Here is an 18,242-nt window from a genome sequence, read left to right on the forward strand (position 1 = left end):
GGACAAGGACAAAGGCTGAGTCATGTATTATGTTTTCCTTAACTAAAAGAACAAAAGAAACAAAAAACTTTGTACCATTATCTCCATTTTAATTAAATGTTCTCTCTGGACAGCCAGCTAGGTATCAACAGTGACCCGGGTAACTTGGGTATCCTCAAAGCAGCAAATTATAAATATTTAGTTCAAGTTTAGCAACTTCCCACACACTGATTTCAGCAACCATGTTCCATTTTATAAGGAAAAAAACTTTTGAGGTGATAGGAACACAGGAAGAAAACACCTGTGACAAAAAGCTGGTTTAGAGAAAAGCTGAACTTTCTGCCTTAACACCAATATCCCATGTACTACAAACTAGAGGCTGAGATAACAAGTCATTTTGCTGCGAAGTATTTGCTTCTGGCATCCAGAAAAGAAGTTTCGAGCTTAGATATATCATTTACTAAAGCACAAATAAGGAAACAATTAGGAAACAAAAGAAATGTACAGCCACTGAAAAAAAGAAAAGAAGTTTCGAGCTTAGATATATCATTTACTAAAGCACAAATAAGGAAACAATTAGGAAACAAAAGAAATGTAAAGCCACTGAAGTCTGCCATTTCCACAACTTACGTTTGTTCTTTTCTCTTTCTTAAAAAAACAATCATCATAATTCATGATTAGACCACAGAAAAGAACTTGGTACCAGAAGCAGACCTTAACTGCAAGACAGAAAGCTAAGAAAACTAAACCTGGAAGTTCCTGCTCAGCTAAATGCTTAACTTCATTCAAATTTCATTTCCATAACTGCCTCAGCTTTTTGCTTTAAAGCTCCCTAAGTATCTGCTGTTGCGTTCATCAGTACTTAGAACTGCATTGAGTTGGCAATATTAAGCAGCTCAGCATATCCTAGATGCCTGAACATCACCTCAAGATCCCGTGTTACCTTAGCAAGAAACCACCTGGTAAGGATTCCTGGACCTCCCCAGGGTACCACTGCTGGGTCAGACCACACAAACTCTACACCACTGCCTTCTTTCAAAAACAGGCATCTGAGGACATGACTGCCTCTCTTCATCCAGCTCCTTCCCCACCTGAGAGCTACTGGTTTACACTGTCCATAGAGAAATGTCCACCTGGCAAGAGGCTACAAAGGACAAGAACTAGAAATTCACCGGGTCAAATAAAGGAAGAATGATGACCACGCACTCACTCATGGCAGACTATCTGAAACAGACAGTATTTGAAACAGGAACCAAAATCAGTACCTATTTCATTTTCATTCAGTGACCCACCAATAAGCATTAATTTTGCATAGCAATGTGAAGTATAATTATTTACAGCACATGACTCAATAAAGCTGGAAAAAAATGCCTGTTGGAAACACAAACTGTTCAACATTATGTGCAATAACTAACTGACAAACACTGGACAGAACCTAGATGTCTGGCTTAAGAGGAACTTAAGTGTTCAACTTCATAAAATGGTTTAAGGTATTCCAGTAAGTTAGATTCCTGTGGTTTTAAAAACTTTCAACCCTAAAGTCAAAAGACACAAAAAAACTTCCTGGTTATGGAAAGACAAAGTAACTCCTTACATAGCAGAGCAGTATTGTGTAAATATTTTATGCTTTTGAGCAAAAAAATATGAAATACAAGCTTAGTCTAGGTGTCTCAATACTAAATACATGGAACTCCAACAAAATTAATTCAAGAATGACTACAGATTGGTATTTCAGTACTGCATTCTGGTTATCAACTTTTCAGTTACTTATTGCTTTTTATATGTATGTGTGTGCACATACACACACATGTATATTATAAAATTAACTCTTTAAATATTGGCACCTAAAAAACCCAGCAGCATAAACTCATTAGCTTTAAATTGCTTTTGTTAAAGCTTCCAATGGACTAACTGGAAAGAAGGTGTAAGTTTCTAGTTGAGATTTAATCACAAGAAAGAAGTTTTGATTAAGTTAATGCAAACCAGTTTGCTACACTGTCAAATGCACTCAGTAAGCCTACTTAAAGCTTGATCCTGTCCATTAAATACATATTACAGAATTAGTTAGAAAATTTGAAATACATTGCTGCATTATATAGGCAACAGATTACATTAGGGTATAAAGCTTTCATCAACTCGCCATACAACATAGTGGTTTTTCCTAGTGTTTCCACAGCCATTTCACTATCCACCTTACAATCTGTCATCAGAATATTATGTTGTAAGTGATAACAAAACACTTTTGAAAACAGATTACCTGTTACACTGATCTTACACCTGCTATAGGTGTACCTGTTACTCCTTATTGTTTCCTCATGCTCTACCTACTTTTATTTACTCTGCTGCTTTCTTAAATTATACTTATGCCTACATGGTGAGAGCAGAACATTTTATTTCATTCTGCATTCATGCTTGCCAATCACAAAGGATTTTTTCTAAGTGAAAAACTTGTATATTTATATTGTGTCACCTCCAACAAAATCCAAGTATTTAACACCATGATAAGGTCTAACTATGTTTATATTCGTATGATTGAAAAATAAAGATCAAGCATGAAACATTCCCCATGCCAAGAAGTTACAGGGAACAGAACCCTAAGGGAAAACATTTATATACAAGTTGATTTAGTTGGCAGTGCTGTAAGTTACCTCACACATCGATGTCAATACAGATATTTCACACAAAGTAGAAGATCGCAAACTTCAACGCAAATTATCCAATTTAATACAAGTGGTTCAGGAAGAAGGATTTAACTTTACAAAGTGCTCATGAGAAGCTTCTGTACCCGCCAGAGGGAGCTACTGAGGAATTATGGAATTGGTACCACTTCAACAGATTCTAAACTATTTCATAAATTGATGCAACAACTTTAAAACTTCAGCCTACATTCCAAATGCATATGTTTGAGTCACCTTGAAAACTGATTCTACTAATAAAAAAGGGTATTCAAAAGACATCAGGAAGCTTTAATCTGAAATTCATTAAACCAATGATCTGTATTTTAAATCAGAATTAAGAGTTGCCTGATACTTACTGATTCAGGACAACATGCTTTTCAAGGCATTTAATCAATAGCTTGCTATCCCCGTGATGAAAGTGAAGAGCTGGTAGTTTCACATCATCTTTCAGACAGAACACCAAATAAGACCATCCCATGCCTTCTTTGTTTTGTTTGATTGATTTCAGATCTGTCAAACTGAACACGAATGACCACTTGCTTTCGCCATTTGCATGAGCTGTAGTATCTTGAAAACAAAATGACCACATAATTTTAGTTTGACTTCCAGTGTTAGCAATTAAAAATGTATTGTATCTGTCACTGTTTCTAAAAAACAAACACACAACCCAGCATTCATTCTGATGATGAAATGTGTACCGTAACTACTGTAACTGGTATTTCTGGATTTCTCTTTGTGCCTCCTCATCTTCTAATAGACTTCTAAAATAAAGGGCAAGTAGATCAGACTGCTCCCCTAAAGCTGTGCCTACACTTTATAAAAGGATCCAGCAGTTAACGTACAACTGCTGTATTAAATTCCAGCAGAAAGCTGAATCCCACCAGCACCTCCACCAGGTAGTACTACTCACTCAAACTAAACATGGTATGCATTACAATACTGTAATCTACATATTTGAAACAGTACAGGTGATATGTGGTAAGACAGCTACCAAAGCAAGGGAGAAGAAACTGAAAATCTCACTACCCACTCCTCTGTCATACTGTGCAAGCACATATACACTCCGTGCAAGACTGTACATATTCAAAAAGAAAGGATTACATTTTACTTCACCAGAGGACACAAAACTGCCAGCATGCCTGGAGGTAACCTGATCCTCCCCCCACCCAGCCTGTCCCGGTCAAACTACAGCAACTGGAAATGAGAAGCAGCAAAGAGCATAACCCAAGTCAGTAGTGCTCACTGACACTCACTTTGGATGAAGATGTACTCTAACACCTGAAGATGAAAAATCAATACAAACCAGTGGCATAATAAACCATCTTATGCCTGACATAGATGCTGATTTTAGCTTTATATTGTGCTCGCACTAAAAGCTCCTCTCAAACACAGGAGCATTTCAGGAGCAAGGACTGTGCTTTACCCAAAACCATCAATAAACTAAAGTTCAAACCCTGCACTCACACATGACATAGATGACATTTAAAACCATCACAGCTACGGTGAGACAAGCACAATGATCTCCACAGTTACAGGCTGAGAAATAATACAGTGAAAAGAAGTATTATAAAGAAAAATACTATCGGAAAATCAGAGGAAAAAAAGATTATTTGAGAATCACTGCCCTTTCTCCCTCACTCTTCCCCACCCCAAACATCTCTACTGAGACACTGTAACAAAAAGGATGTAGCTGTAATATTATTTTGCTGAAGTAAAAACGATCATATAAAAAACACCCACATACCACATAATTGTACATTCCATCTCCCCCTGCTGTTGTACCATGGAAAGGCATTTGAGTAGTAAACCACTTATGTTTTCATTTTCCTTTCTAATATTGACATCTAGCTCATACCAGTTATTTGGGAGAATGCAAGAGCACAATGCAGATAAAACTGCTACATCATCTAATGACTGTCACAGCAAGAAGTTAACTCTAACATTTATTTTCAATACAATTCTCCACCAATGTAAACAAAATGAGATTGGAGGCAGATGGCAGCTATTGCACCGTGATTTTTTTCCCCCCAAAGATCCACCTCATACCACAAACAACGGACAGCTTTTCAATTCCTAATAAAATTAATTTTACTGTATCTAAAAGGCAACTCTTCACCTAAAAGTTACCATAAAGTAAAAACAAAACCAAACCCCACTTGTATCTTAAGTACCTCCATTTGAATGAGGTTTCTTTTTAAAAGAGACTGTGGTGACCATGTCCCATTCTGCTTCATAGCTACTTGGACGGTCTGCTCCTCGGGAACATTTTTCTTTAGGAGTTTGAGTCCACTCAACAACAGAACTGGAATCCTGAGGAGGGTGGGAGAAAAAAAAAGTTACTATCAAAAAGAAAAAAAAAGGCATGAAAATTGAGCTAGTTTCTCAGATTTAACAAGACTAAGCATCTTCATTTTCACAAATTAAAAGAATCTGTAGTACTAGCATCCTAAGAAACACAATACAGTTCAATACAAGAAATATGGACTTCTGACTAAGAGAAAAGATTTACATAATAAATTCAACATGGTACTGAAATATCCCAGCCTCTCTTGCAGCTTCTACCAACACAACAAACCTTTTATTTAAATGTAAAACTTAAATCTTTCTTCTTTAGTTGCATCCTCTTAATATTGCTTAAATACCACACACCACTGCATCTTAGAACCCACATACACTCCAATTTTTATTTTGCATTAGAACAGTACCTCTCTGTTTTCAGTCTAATTATGAAGAGCAAATCAACATAGTAGATGCGGGGGACTGGTGACCGTGATACACATATTCATTTGGTCTTTACTATTCATATAGATAGTTCCCTTCTATTTTGTATACGAATCAAGTAAAATATAAATACAGTCACCTACACATGTACGGCAATAACTTGAACTGGGCTGTAGTCCACAAATGATTCCTACACGTAGCTATTAATACCAGTGATAATCACATTAATAGATTTTGCCTCCAGTTATAAGATCACCTATGCATAAGTTAATACAAAATAAAATCTCTGGAGAAACAGAATGAAGAACACTGATAACTAACAAACATACCTTTCCAGCACAGAGGATATTAGAAGTATCCAAAGTATCATCCAGTGGTCTCCAGTCTACTATTACTTCATTTTCCTACAATACAAACCATCATAAAAAAATTCAATAGTCACAACAAAGCTCCCTGTGTATGATCACGGTACAAGTGACATATACAAATACACATAAAAATTATTAAGATTAAACATTACATGGTGTTTGTTCATTTATGAAATCTTATACTTAAAAAGATACTTAAGATTTCCCAGACACATTGTGTGCTTCACCAACAAAGATGAAGCTTCCACAAATGTATTATGCAAGTACCTTTTCTATGACTCGGAGTACTCCTGACATTAAGTTGTCTTGGTCATCATTTTTTCTGCAGGATGAATGAATGAAAACTCCTTCTTGCTCATACACAACCTATAACAAAGTGAGCAATGAAAGAAAAACCCAAGTATTTTAATTCATCATCTTCACTCACCTACATAAGTTGAACACCTTTACCTTGTTAGAGGATCTGCTACCTTTCCTTCCTTCCCACCCTCAAGAGCTGAGTCTTTCACTTGAATCAAGTAGAAAATGGAACTTGTTAAACTTGCTCTCTAAGCAACAATTAGACTATTATTACTTCATCACAAAATCACAAAAAATGCATTCAGTACCTATTATTTTTTAAAGCAGCAGGCAGAGGTTCATATGGAAATACTACACAGCTTATAAAACATTAAAATGCCTTCTTACATAGTCTGCCTTCCCCCACTTGCCATTAAGCATGTTGAAATGATAACCACAATTTAAATTAAAAATGGAAAGTCTGGTGTACACAAGATGAGCTCCACAGAAATAAAAAATTGCAGCCTTAGATTAAATAATGACCTGATCCTACATTCTTTGCCTACATGAATGGCAAAGGTTCCATTTCAAAGGCAGAATATGTGACAGTCAGCTAAAAGAGGCTTGTAGGAGTACCCACTGCCCACATAACTTCTATATTTAAGCATTTACAGAACTCTTCACAGTATTCTTAAGGCAAAAAAAGAAAATCAGAGATTTCTTGTCTGTCAAAATTCAGCAGGCTTCAAAGCTATATGCTATACATACTCTTAAAAGCTCTATAAACAATGTAAATGGGTTCTGTTTTTAACAACTCTCTAAAAGCAGCATGAAAAGTCCCTAATATACCAACCTTAGATTCTGTGGAAGTTAAATGCATCAAATAGTAACAGTAATTTTTTTATAACCATGTTAATTTTCAAACCAAGCCGCAAGCACCTCCTCAAGAATTACATATTTTTTAAGGCAAAACCTAATAATACTTGACTAATCAGAGACAGATATTATACTTCTTTACTACTAACATAACAGTATCTCCTTCTCAACTTACTTGTTTGTCAGATTTTTTTAAATCCTCACATTTGCAGTCAGGCCAGTAAACTAAAAGTTTAGGTATGTAAGCTTAACTAGCCAGACAAGAATACAGAGCTTACAAATACCAATAAGAGCCAGCTAACTCGTCCTTTCAGTTGCACATTTACTACTTCTATTTCTCTTCACTTTACACAATTCTGAAGTGTTTTGTTTAATCAAAAAATATCACTTTAAAGAAACCTCTAGAGGTCACTTAGTGTAATCTCCCTCTTGAAGGATTATTAACATCAAGTTACCTTTCAAATACTGGAATCCTTCTTTCCTCTTCTCCATTACAGCTTTTTGATCTTTTCTATCAAAAAATATTCTCTTTCTATTTCTGCCAAATACCTGTGGTTATGTTCAGTCCCTGTTTAAACAGAGTAACTTTGGAATTTATGCAAATTTTCCCTTCTGGCTATTTGGACCTAATTTATTACCACAACTAGTCAGAAGTATCAACAAAAGTGATCAATCATGCATATTTGTATCAGAGTTACACTGATAGAAGTGTATTTCTGCCAACAATGTTAGTAAATATCAAAGAGTATACCTTCTCAGTCTAGAAGGTATGCAATCTAGTAATTGGTTTTATTATTTTCCATCCATTAATTTCTCAGCATAAATGCTTCCTTTCAAGGAAACAAAAACATGTTCCCAACACTACAGTTGTCATGCAAATGAAAACTTCTACATTGCTCTTCACAGCAGATCCCTGCCCCACGCTCCACCAAAACAGGAGAGAAAACCAAAGAAGCAAGAACATGCTTAGAAGTTTGGAAGGTATCTGTAGAACAGAGGCCTTCTCACAGTGCAGGTGATTGAGCTGTTACTCAAGAGAAAAACTTCTCCAAGTTTGAAAGGCCAGAAGGCCAAGCTGTTGGGATTTATTCTTAACCAATAACAAGTGCAAGCTTGTATTTATTTTTTCCAACGGTTATGAAGCATTTCATATAACTGAGCTTAAAAAGTGCCATTATTTTTGTATCACTGAAGAAAAACGTTAAGTCACACATATATGTGTGTCTACACAGATGGAGTCTACAAGATGCGATAATGGAATTAATTTGAAGAAAAACATAGCATTAATCTTACAAAGTATTACCTAGGAAGTGCTTTAACAGCTATTCCCACTGCAAAACATTTTGGAAGTTAGCATTTTTGAATTATCAAAAATATTGAGCTGCTCTGTTTAGCAGTACTTTGTAAGATAAATCCACAACTGAATTTGAGAGTATGATTTTATAGTGGTAGTACTTGAAGATTAGCTACACTGGGCAGCTGTATTTCACACACTGTTCTTAAGCTGAAGAATCAAAAATGCACCTTACAGTAAAATGTAGTTTGTGATAGATTTTTGTTTTCTGGTATTACAGCACTGACCAAGCTACTGGTCAATTCAAAGAGGGGAAAGCAATGTTAAATTATATATACAAGTACTAAGGAAAGTATCAAATTGAAAGACAGTACACTAACAGCCAGATTTGAATAAGGAAACATCCATCAGTAGACAACTGCTGTAACACTGTACAGCTCAACTCCACACACCATGTGGCCCACAAAGGCATTTTTGCTCAGTGCCTCAGCAGCCCAACAAACCAGGCAACAGCAGCATACGCTGCCACTTGCCTGAACAGTAGGTTACTGCAGAACATGCAAGATGAGTGTCTTGAAATAAGATGTGGGATAACAGACAGCAAATGTTGGAGGACAAAAGAAGCATCATTCGAATACTAATGACTTGTGTAAGGTGTGCACACAAAACGTATGTAGTGAGATCCTGGCACATATGAAGACAGTAGAAGGAACTAGATATGAGCAGGGCAGGATAATGAAACCTTTGCTCCCTTATTAGCAGTTAAAGTAACTATAACCCCCCCTAAACCTGACCAAAACCGGCATCACCATTACCTGTCAACACCCCCTGCATAGGGAAGCAACCCAATCTTCTTCAAACATCTATTAACTTTTTGCCTTCAGTGACAGAGGTCTGTAATCTAGGAAGGCCTCACTATCCACTGTGTGGATCAATTCAAGAGTTTTAAAGAATATTATCTGTTCAGTTAGTCAATTCTGCTTCTTGTATTATGAGGCAGTAAAACACACTACTGGCTCACCTTGGTTTTGTACTATTCATTATTTCACATATTTCATCATGGTTTCTTTTCCAAAGGTGAGAAGTAGGTAGAGCCAAGCTCAATCTTCCATTTTCTTTTCATATGATTAGAGCCATCACCCTTCCTCTAAGTCTACACAACATCAATATGTCCATCATGAGGAAATGTTCATAAGGCCAGAAAAGTTGATAACAACACAAGTTGATATGTGCCTACGATTTAAATCAAAACCCAAAGCTATTCCTCACCCTAAATGCCTTTCCATCCAGTAAGAAACCTGTGCTCTGCACAACCTACCAGTCATGGAAACAGAACGCTAGGGAAGAAAAGCAGCATATATTGCTTGGACACTTGAGACCAAAAAGGCTGTAAAGCCATGAAAACCCTAACTACAGATTTAAACCAAGGTTGATTTGCTTTCTTCTATAGCTATTTGCAAACATCTGTTGAACTGTCCAGAGATGAAAGTTCCTCAGGTTTAGTTGTTATTACATATGTGAAAGCCAGACCCTACTGGTCCCACAACAAAAACACAAATGAAAAAAGAACAGCAGTTTTTGTTAAAAGCACACATCAACACAACCAAAGGAAATGGAGACGTAATGTGACAGAAGCTAAACAACCTCAAAAGTTACTTGATTTAAAATTTTAATTGTCTTGCAGCTGTACATGCATCAGAATTACTCAAAGGTTTTCAGACCTCTCACTAGCTTAAAGCTAGTTCTAACGCAAAAAAGTTTCCAGATTTATTCATCTATGGTATCCTTAAGTTCCTCAAATGCCACAAATCAGAAGCATCACTACCTTATCACTGGAAAAGCACTCAGTTGACAACTTTTTCTATGAAGAAATTAGGAACAAGAAGTTTGTATAACTTAAGCATTCCTTTTTAATAAACTTGAAACTTTAAGTTTTCATTTTTTCCAATATGTTCCTGAGCAGCTTATGTTCATAGGTCTTTCTTGCTTCTCAAGCAAGTCCACGCTTGCAATATGCAAGCATAACTTAAAACACATTTTTCAAGCTCTCTAAATTAGACCTACTGCCTATTTGATCCAGAATCCTACCAAAAGCTAAAAATTGATGCAAGAGCTTTCAAATGCTGCTAAGCCACCTTGACCTGGGTTTTTTCCACAGGTACTACAGAAGTCAAAGGCAAAGTCACAGCTCATTCTAGTCAGTCATTAATTGCACTGTGTCACACGAGACTGCAGCTATTCCATCTCATATACTGGCACAGTGTCTGTAAAATCAGGGAAGTACAGCACAAAATTCAGGAAAGCTGCATGAAGCAACAGTTGTCTACTCACCAACCATAAAAAAAACAGAGGGAAGCAGCAGGATGTAGGCTTAATTTACATGTCACAGCATATGCTAGGTTAAGTTCTGGAAAACTGTTCAAGTATTTATATTCTATGTCCAGGAGAAAATAACTTTAAGTCCCACTGTTGTCCCACTAATGCTTTCTGAGAAATAAACTGTATCATTCTTAATACTGTAAGGATACCGCACGGACAATTCGTATCTCCAGCTCATTGTACTGCTTACAATGAGCAGACAACAGGCAATGTTTGCAGCTCTTTATTGCCAGGGACATAGGCAACCAGTAAGCTTTCAGTATAGTACCATCAACAATTACAATATATGCCAGAAGACAAGCAAAGTTTGGGGATTAAATGCTTGTTTTGACAAGCCCTGTGCTACCAGCCAGTGAAAGACAACACTGCACACAAAGACAACGAGGCGTAGGCAACAAAAAACGAGAGCTAGGATCTGGGGCTGCCATAGAACAGCCCCAGGGTCCTGCCCTCCTCACCCATGTGTCTCCCATCCTGCCTGTGCTCGCACCTAAGTACAAGCTGATGTCACATCCAGTGACTGTTCATATGTTATACTCTTGCTCTTACTTCTGCCATGCACCAACCACCTGCCAAACACAGGACATTTGAGAGAATGGAGAAGCACTGCAACAATCCTAGCTAGTTAGCTAGCCCATCTTTCAGATGCATTCTGTGTTCTTATCCAACTCGGTCCCCTTTTCTGCCAAAGCGTACAGCTCACGGCCAGCTCTGCTGTGCCAGGATGCCATCCAGCTTCTCATGACAGACACAGCTTGCAGCACTTATCCAGTAAATCAGCCACTGCTCTGGAATCATTAAGTAATTATGGCACTGTGCAAATCCTCATTTTAACAACTTTGCAACAGCAGTTACTTTGGTTTTGCGTCATATTAGAGAATCAGGTAAAGGCCCTCCCTGTGGATTCAACAATTGAAGCAGCACGCAGGCGTGCTTGTAAGAAAGTGACAGAGTAAGAAATCATAGAAAGTCTGAATGCTCCACAGACTACAAATTAAGGAAAACTGGATCTGTGTGAAAACATTATCAACAGATATGGCAGCTGTGAAGCATCTTATTTTTCAGAATCTGACAGAAAGTAAACAGAACAAAAGAGGCAACACAGTAAGGAAACAACTACAGGCCAGTAAAATAAATTCAATTTAGGAAATGGTTGTCTCAAGAGACCTTAATCCACAAAATAAAGTATCTTAGTTTAGATCTGCACTTTAAGTTAGAAGAAATACAACTCAATTTAAACAATTTGCATTATGTTGCTTTAATTTCCACCTCCATCATTGGAAGAGTTCTGGAATAGCTAAGGTTTCCCCAGAGCTTATTCACATATCTAGTGCTGAACTGTCACTGGGCATGTCAAAGTACCTACTACATCAATAACCTGTTTTCAAGGACCAGATGTCGGCACATTTGAGTGCTCTGCAAAGCATGAAGTGAGTATTACTTGACCAACATGACTTTTTCTGCTCCACAGAAGATATGCTACAACTTCTGGGGAAAATACCACAAATATTGTTCACACTGTGAAAAATATGAGAAAGGCTCACACCAGGAACCACATATCATAAGAAACATTTCCTATTTAACAACAGTAAGTTTTCAAGTTCTGCCTGAGGTGCATTGACAGCTGAACCACAAAGTATTACTGCTACTTATGCAACAATAGGGGGATACCATTGAAAATGCAAGTCTATTCAAGGTACCAAGAGTGAGGGTTTGAGATGATAAAGCAATATTTCTACTGTGAACACTTCTGCAAGAGAAATCCTTAATGAATAGAAACAGAAAGAATATACAGAAATTTCAGTTATCAGTGAACTGTTTTACATTCCAGCATAATGAAGCTTTAACTGAATTCAAAAGACACAAAGACAGGTACAGGTTTTTGTTCATGGAGAAAACCTATGAAACAGAATATATTCAGAAAGGATTATTATTCTGTATATAGTAAATTATAAAGGCTGAAAATCAAGTCCTTAATAAAACAGCATAACAATGCATAGCATAGGAGTCTGTGGCCCCAAATTTTACTATAAGGTTCAGCAAGACACTGCCTAGCACCACAGAATATACATATCTCTAACATAATCTGCTATATCTGTGCCAACAGACTACCTGAAGGATGCAAAGCTACTTTTACCAGATCATATTTGAAATCTCTTTGCTGGTCCTGCCTATAAAAATAAAACCAAACCACTCAACAGCACACACACAAGCATACAACACAACTCACCCCCCCCCCCCAACATCACAACATTTACAACATTATTGTTTAGTAATAGCTACACTACTACTCAAACACTTCTGGGTGCTGAACTGGCCAAACATCTGAGCTTAGAACTGAAGCTCAGATGTTCAGCCATTTAAAGCTCTGAAGCTTTTAACTTCAAGAGCAAGGACACAGGCAAGTGAAAAATAACTTCTCTGACAGCCCATGTGTCAATCGGTAATTTGAGAAAGATCTGACAGCCCATGTGCCAAAGACACTCTGAACTCCTAAAGCATAAAAAACCAGTACTGTCTTTAGACCAGCTGTAATAATAGCCTATACACCAACAGACTAAGACTAAAGTTTGCACTCTTCCCCATGCACAACTTCAATCTCATTTTCTAACACAATTTTCTATTATAAGGGCGAATCCAGAGTCAGTTCTCTGAATTAAGGACACTGCCATTTGCTAAGCAACAGAAAGAGAAAATAAACCTGTTTTCATGCATAAAGCCAAAAGCACTGAAAATAAATGACCTTACTGCCAAGTCACTTGCAGAAAAAAATGACAACTCTAAGAAAGGGCAAAAAACTGAAGCTCACACTGTTCCAGTGCAGACGGGCATTAGTAAAGAATGAGTCATAACTCCAAAACTCAACAGCATTAACTTAAGTTTTCTGGAACCAAGATAAGCACATAGAGAAAAAACACTGAAAAGGAATCTTCCAAGACACAAAACAGTAAGAAAAAACAAACAAAACAAAAATCCTAGTGAAGTAGCAAACACAGTTATGTGAGGTAACCAAATTTGTAATACATATCCCCTTAACATGTGGAGCAGAAACCACAGACAACATGAAATAGCAAGGTTGTGAATCCCTTGATATTAGCGATGTCTGGGAAATTAAAAAGAAGTGATAGAGAAGGGGAAGGCAATCAGGGTAAAAAAGTAACAGAAACCACAACCTTACATGGTTTGCCGAAGCGAGACTGCATAAAAGCTAAGACAATGCAGGCCTATCGCTGCTGTTTAATATACTGCCATGGGAATTTCTGCAATATTTTGCAGAAAAGAACGTACACATTAAAATAGATTACTTTCAGGTGGTAAGATCTGCCAAATGAGATTAAAGCACCCCACAAACCGATGCCTGATACTCTTTCAGAAAACTGTCACCTGAAACACCTCCCTATACAACACTGCGCAGTCAGAAAGAAAAGTGTTATTAATTTAGGACACCCGTAGCTTGGAAACACACAGAGCTGCAAAATGCCTTAAGTGAGAATGCCAGGTCTGTACCAATTTACATTGTGTTTATTCCACCTGCACTGAAGTTTCGCTAATTTGTGAGCTTCTAAAATCCTGCTGCCATCCAAAGGAACAATTTGTGATCCAATGTGCTCCCTAGACCAACAGAAAACCAATCCAGCCAAAAATAGGCATACACAGCTTTATGTATTATTTCAGCTTGCTAAATCAAATCACTGAGAGATCAAATGAGAACAGCACCCAAGCGAGCAGAAGTGCAACACACAGGTGGGGAGGAGGATGGAACTGCTCCTACTGAGAGCAGTGAAACTTCAAACCAGCCCAGCCACTCCATAAAGCCTGAGAAAACAGAACTGTCATTTTTTTCTCTGTATCAAAAGACATATGGCAAAGAATGTTACTGAATTAGAAGTTGTGTTAACAAGCTGCATTCATATTGTGGACGTGGAATAACTGAAACGGAGTTTTGCAATGTCTTGGAGATTCAGCCTCAGGCAAACAGACTTTTTTTTTTTAAAGGAACAAAGAGTACATACCAAATTCACACACAACTAATCCACAATTGGTTTAGCCTCTGATATAAACTATCCTAATATAGCTGCTTTCAGGAGAAACTTCCTGAAGAAGATCCTGATAAACTACAGGAGGAAGGGAAGCTGCAAAATGAAAATATTTACCATCATCCAATAAACTGCTGGATTGAGATTAAAATGGGCAAAACCAGAAGAGTAACTTTTCCCTGTACACATAAAAACTGGACATGCACAGGTAGAAACAGCTGGAAGAACAGTATGGCTACCTTTACACTAATTGCACCTAACAGCAGCAAAGAAATTAAAAGTAAAGTTGTAACAACTCCAGCTGAACAAAGTGCCTGCTCCACCAGTTCTGGTTGGAGTGGGGATGGCAAACTGGCACAAGCAAGATCTCTACTGAATTTTGCTGCTAGCAAAATGCACTCCTCAGCACTCTCAAAGAAGCACAGACATGTTCTCCTATGCCGAAATCAGCACAAGCTGAAATTATCAGTTGCTGCCACATGCTGGACAAGTGAAACTGAAGACTGACACACTCTAACCCTGCCTACATACAGTCAGATGTTACACTGAGATTTTTAATCCCAGATAGAAGATCCACACGCTCGGGAGGCCAGCACTGCAAAGTGACACTTTCAGGAGATGGACTTATGGAATAAAAATATTCCTACAATAAAACCACACGGACACAACTCGGACCTGCTGGTGGGAGAGCACGGAGGCAGAGAAAGTTGCTAATACCTTCTCCTGTGACCTCAAACCAGGACTGCCACCTGAATCCTTCTCAAGCTTTACTGCTTCATTCAGGAACACTCGGCAAGGAGCGGCGGCATGCAAAAATCTTTACATTCCCAAACTACCTTACGGACATGGCTTTGTATCCACCCGGGGAGAACACCCGCACACTAACAGCGCGCAGGCCACGAGAAACGTCAGGAACGTCTACGAGCACCTCCGGGACACGCGGCCACGTAGACGGGACAAGCCTCGTTCCCCCACCCCGGCCTCAGAGCCTGCTCTGACGAGACCAATCCTCGGTCCCAGGACTGTCCGCCTCCGCCGGAGAGCGGCCTCTTCGTACACCGGGGCTGCCTCTCCACGCAGCCCGGGGGCGAGCTGGGGCGGCAGCAGCTGCGACAGGCCCCAGGCATGGCCCGAGTCCCACCCGAAGGCCGCGACCCCAGGTCTCCCGTCAGCGCCAGGCCAGCCCGAGGGCGGGACCGCCCGCGTGCGGAGGAGTGATCCCGGGCCCCGTAAGAAGACCCTGCCGCCCCACAGGTAGGACAGGCCCTCGCCAAGCCACGCATGGGCCCAGCCACCCCTTCCCACGGCTCCCGCCAACCAGGACGACCCCAGCCCCGGCGGGGCCATCCTCGCGGAGGCCGGGCCCAGCGCACCACCGTTACCTTGCCGCTCGGAGGCGCCGCCATGTTGCCTACGAGTGTTTATGATGACGTTGCGCTCTTCACGTGCTTCCCCCGCCGCTCCACAACAAGCCCCGTCACTCCCGCCGCGGCCGCGCCTCCGGCGCACGCGCGTGCGTACTGAGGCGCCCCCGCCCGGGCGGGGAAAGGCGCCGTGGCCACGCGCGCAGCGGCCGGGCGTCAGCCGTGGGGAGGGGGGGCTCCGGGTACGGGGCGGGAAGGCCGCGCCCCGGGTGTGAGGGCAGTGTGCGGGCGGCTGTGGCCCGTGTCCATTGGGGAGCGCCGCCGGGGTGAAGGGGAGATGATGGGGTTCTTTCTTCCTTGCTCTTTTCGTAGCTGTCTGCGAGACTGGCCCTGGTGGGCCCACCTTTGGCCTGGTGTCCCGCTGGTTCTTCTCCACATAAATTTAACAGGATAGCGGGGGGGATGGTACGGGGACAGTGAAGGACAAGGCAGCAGCGACAGGCGTATCCAGCCGGGGCTCCCTGTAACAGCAGTGCTCCTGCCCGTGCAGGCCGGGCTCCGCCGCGGAGAGAGAAGAATCTGCCCCGCTGGATCCCGCGTATGGCGGTGAGGGGAAACGAGGCGAGTTTTTGTCATCCTTAAAGTTTTTCTGAGCCACCGGCGATTGTAATTACAACCTGTTGAAAAATTGATGTAAAAACACACATGGTGTTTTCTGTCGTTGTTTTATTTCTGTTCCTGCAGTTGCACGATTTAAATATGAAGGAAATAGCGGCCCGTAGGCACTATTAAGCTGCACATAGACCACTTTTTTACCATTAATGAAAACTACACCACTTTGACGATGATGGCTTTCAACACATGACACATTCATATTCATCACAGGATAAAGCCAAATCTTAATTATGGTAATCTCATCAATGCTAACAATTACTCAGCCTTCATAGGTGCCCAGATTTATAAAGTCTGGAAGAATTCTTAAGATGTCAAGAGCTTTTGGTTGGTCTTTACCTGGAAAACCATATAATATGTGGTATTTCTTTAATTAGCTTTCAGTTAACATCTGCAACATTTGATCCTCCTGAGAGCTATAAATAAAGATTTTTTTTAAGACATTTGTCAACATCTTATCATGAAATATTTTTAGCAAACAGGATATCCCCAGATACTGTTTATTTGAAGCAGATGAATGAGATGCGCACAGGGAAGTGATTTGTTACTGTGAGGGAGCAAAGGTAATTTGGGTTTGGGCTGTTCGGGTTTTTTTTGTCGCTGTCATAAAATATCATTATAATTTGCTTCTGACTTCTCAAATTAAAAACTCCTTTACCTAGATGAACACCCGTACTGTATTTTGTACCATGGAAACCCAGGTTTGCAATTCTCAAGACTTGCTTCAAAGTTGTGAGAGCCTATTGTAACTCTCTGGAGGAAACCTCTTTTGTCAAGGTTTCTTTCAAAGTTCCTTTCCCAGGAAAAGCTCAGAACTAAGATTCCCATCAGCTTCATTAGCCTATGTCTGCAACGGACTCCTTGAAGTCTGCTTTCTCCACTAGTGTGACTGCCATCTTCTAGTTCTCCAGTTTCTTGGACTTGACCATTAGCATATTGAATCAAAGCCTCCCTCTCTTTGTTAATTGTGTCAGTAAGTGTATATTTATCCCATGACTCACTGCTTTATTTCTACTACAGCCATTAATCCTGATCCAAATTAAAATCTTCTTTTATCATCTGCAGGTAGCTAACGGAAAAGATGGTTTTATCTTCCTCCAGACTCTCTTGGTACCCATCTCTCTCTATAATATCTTTCTGTCTGTGAGGCATATTGCTTGGTTGATGCTTCAGCCTTAGATATCTTTCTGGATTCTCTCTTTCACATAGCTAGCTCCCTTGCAGACTTTTTCTTGTACAACAGCACCAAAGTGTACCTTTTCCTGTCTGTCCACACAGCTAAACATTTTTTAACTGGTAACATTCTGTTCACTGACAGCAGCTGACACCATTTTGATCTGTTTGGACTCCTGCAGAATGTTTTTGCAGAAGTAATTCATCTAGCCCATTATCACTTTAACCCTCTCATCTAGCTCCTTTTGTACATCTACCAACTCTCACTGCTCTTTAGGGCCCAACATAAAATGCCCTTCCTTGTTTTGAGGATGATTACCTCCCACTCTTATTCACTGTCAAAGTCCAGCTTCCACATCAAGTCAACAGTGCTAGACTATGCCTATTATTTGTAAAATTTTCATGCAAGTTGTGTGGACAGC

The 18,242-nt window shown here is 39.7% G+C and overlaps 1 protein-coding gene across 3 annotated transcripts in view; it reads right to left on the minus strand.

Moving 5' to 3' along the window:
- Positions 1–16,130, minus strand: part of TBC1D15 (TBC1 domain family member 15) — a 34,237-nt gene extending 18,107 nt beyond the window's left edge. The window contains exons 1-5 of one of the 3 annotated variants that reach the window (XM_080609574.1): positions 15,994–16,130; positions 6,014–6,112; positions 5,708–5,782; positions 4,829–4,967; positions 3,014–3,224 (exon numbers count right to left, since the gene is read on the minus strand). In XM_080609574.1, coding sequence (XP_080465700.1) covers positions 3,014–3,224; positions 4,829–4,967; positions 5,708–5,782; positions 6,014–6,112; positions 15,994–16,017 — 548 coding nt within the window. In that variant the 5' untranslated portion in view covers positions 16,018–16,130. The other 2 variants (XM_080609576.1, XM_080609575.1) reach the window with 2 other exon arrangements.
- Between the last annotated feature and the right edge of the window lie 2,112 nt (positions 16,131–18,242).

Source organism: Psittacula echo (genome assembly GCF_963264785.1).
Source record: "Psittacula echo genome assembly, chromosome: 1".
NCBI classification, from domain to species: Eukaryota; Metazoa; Chordata; class Aves; order Psittaciformes; family Psittacidae; genus Psittacula; species Psittacula echo.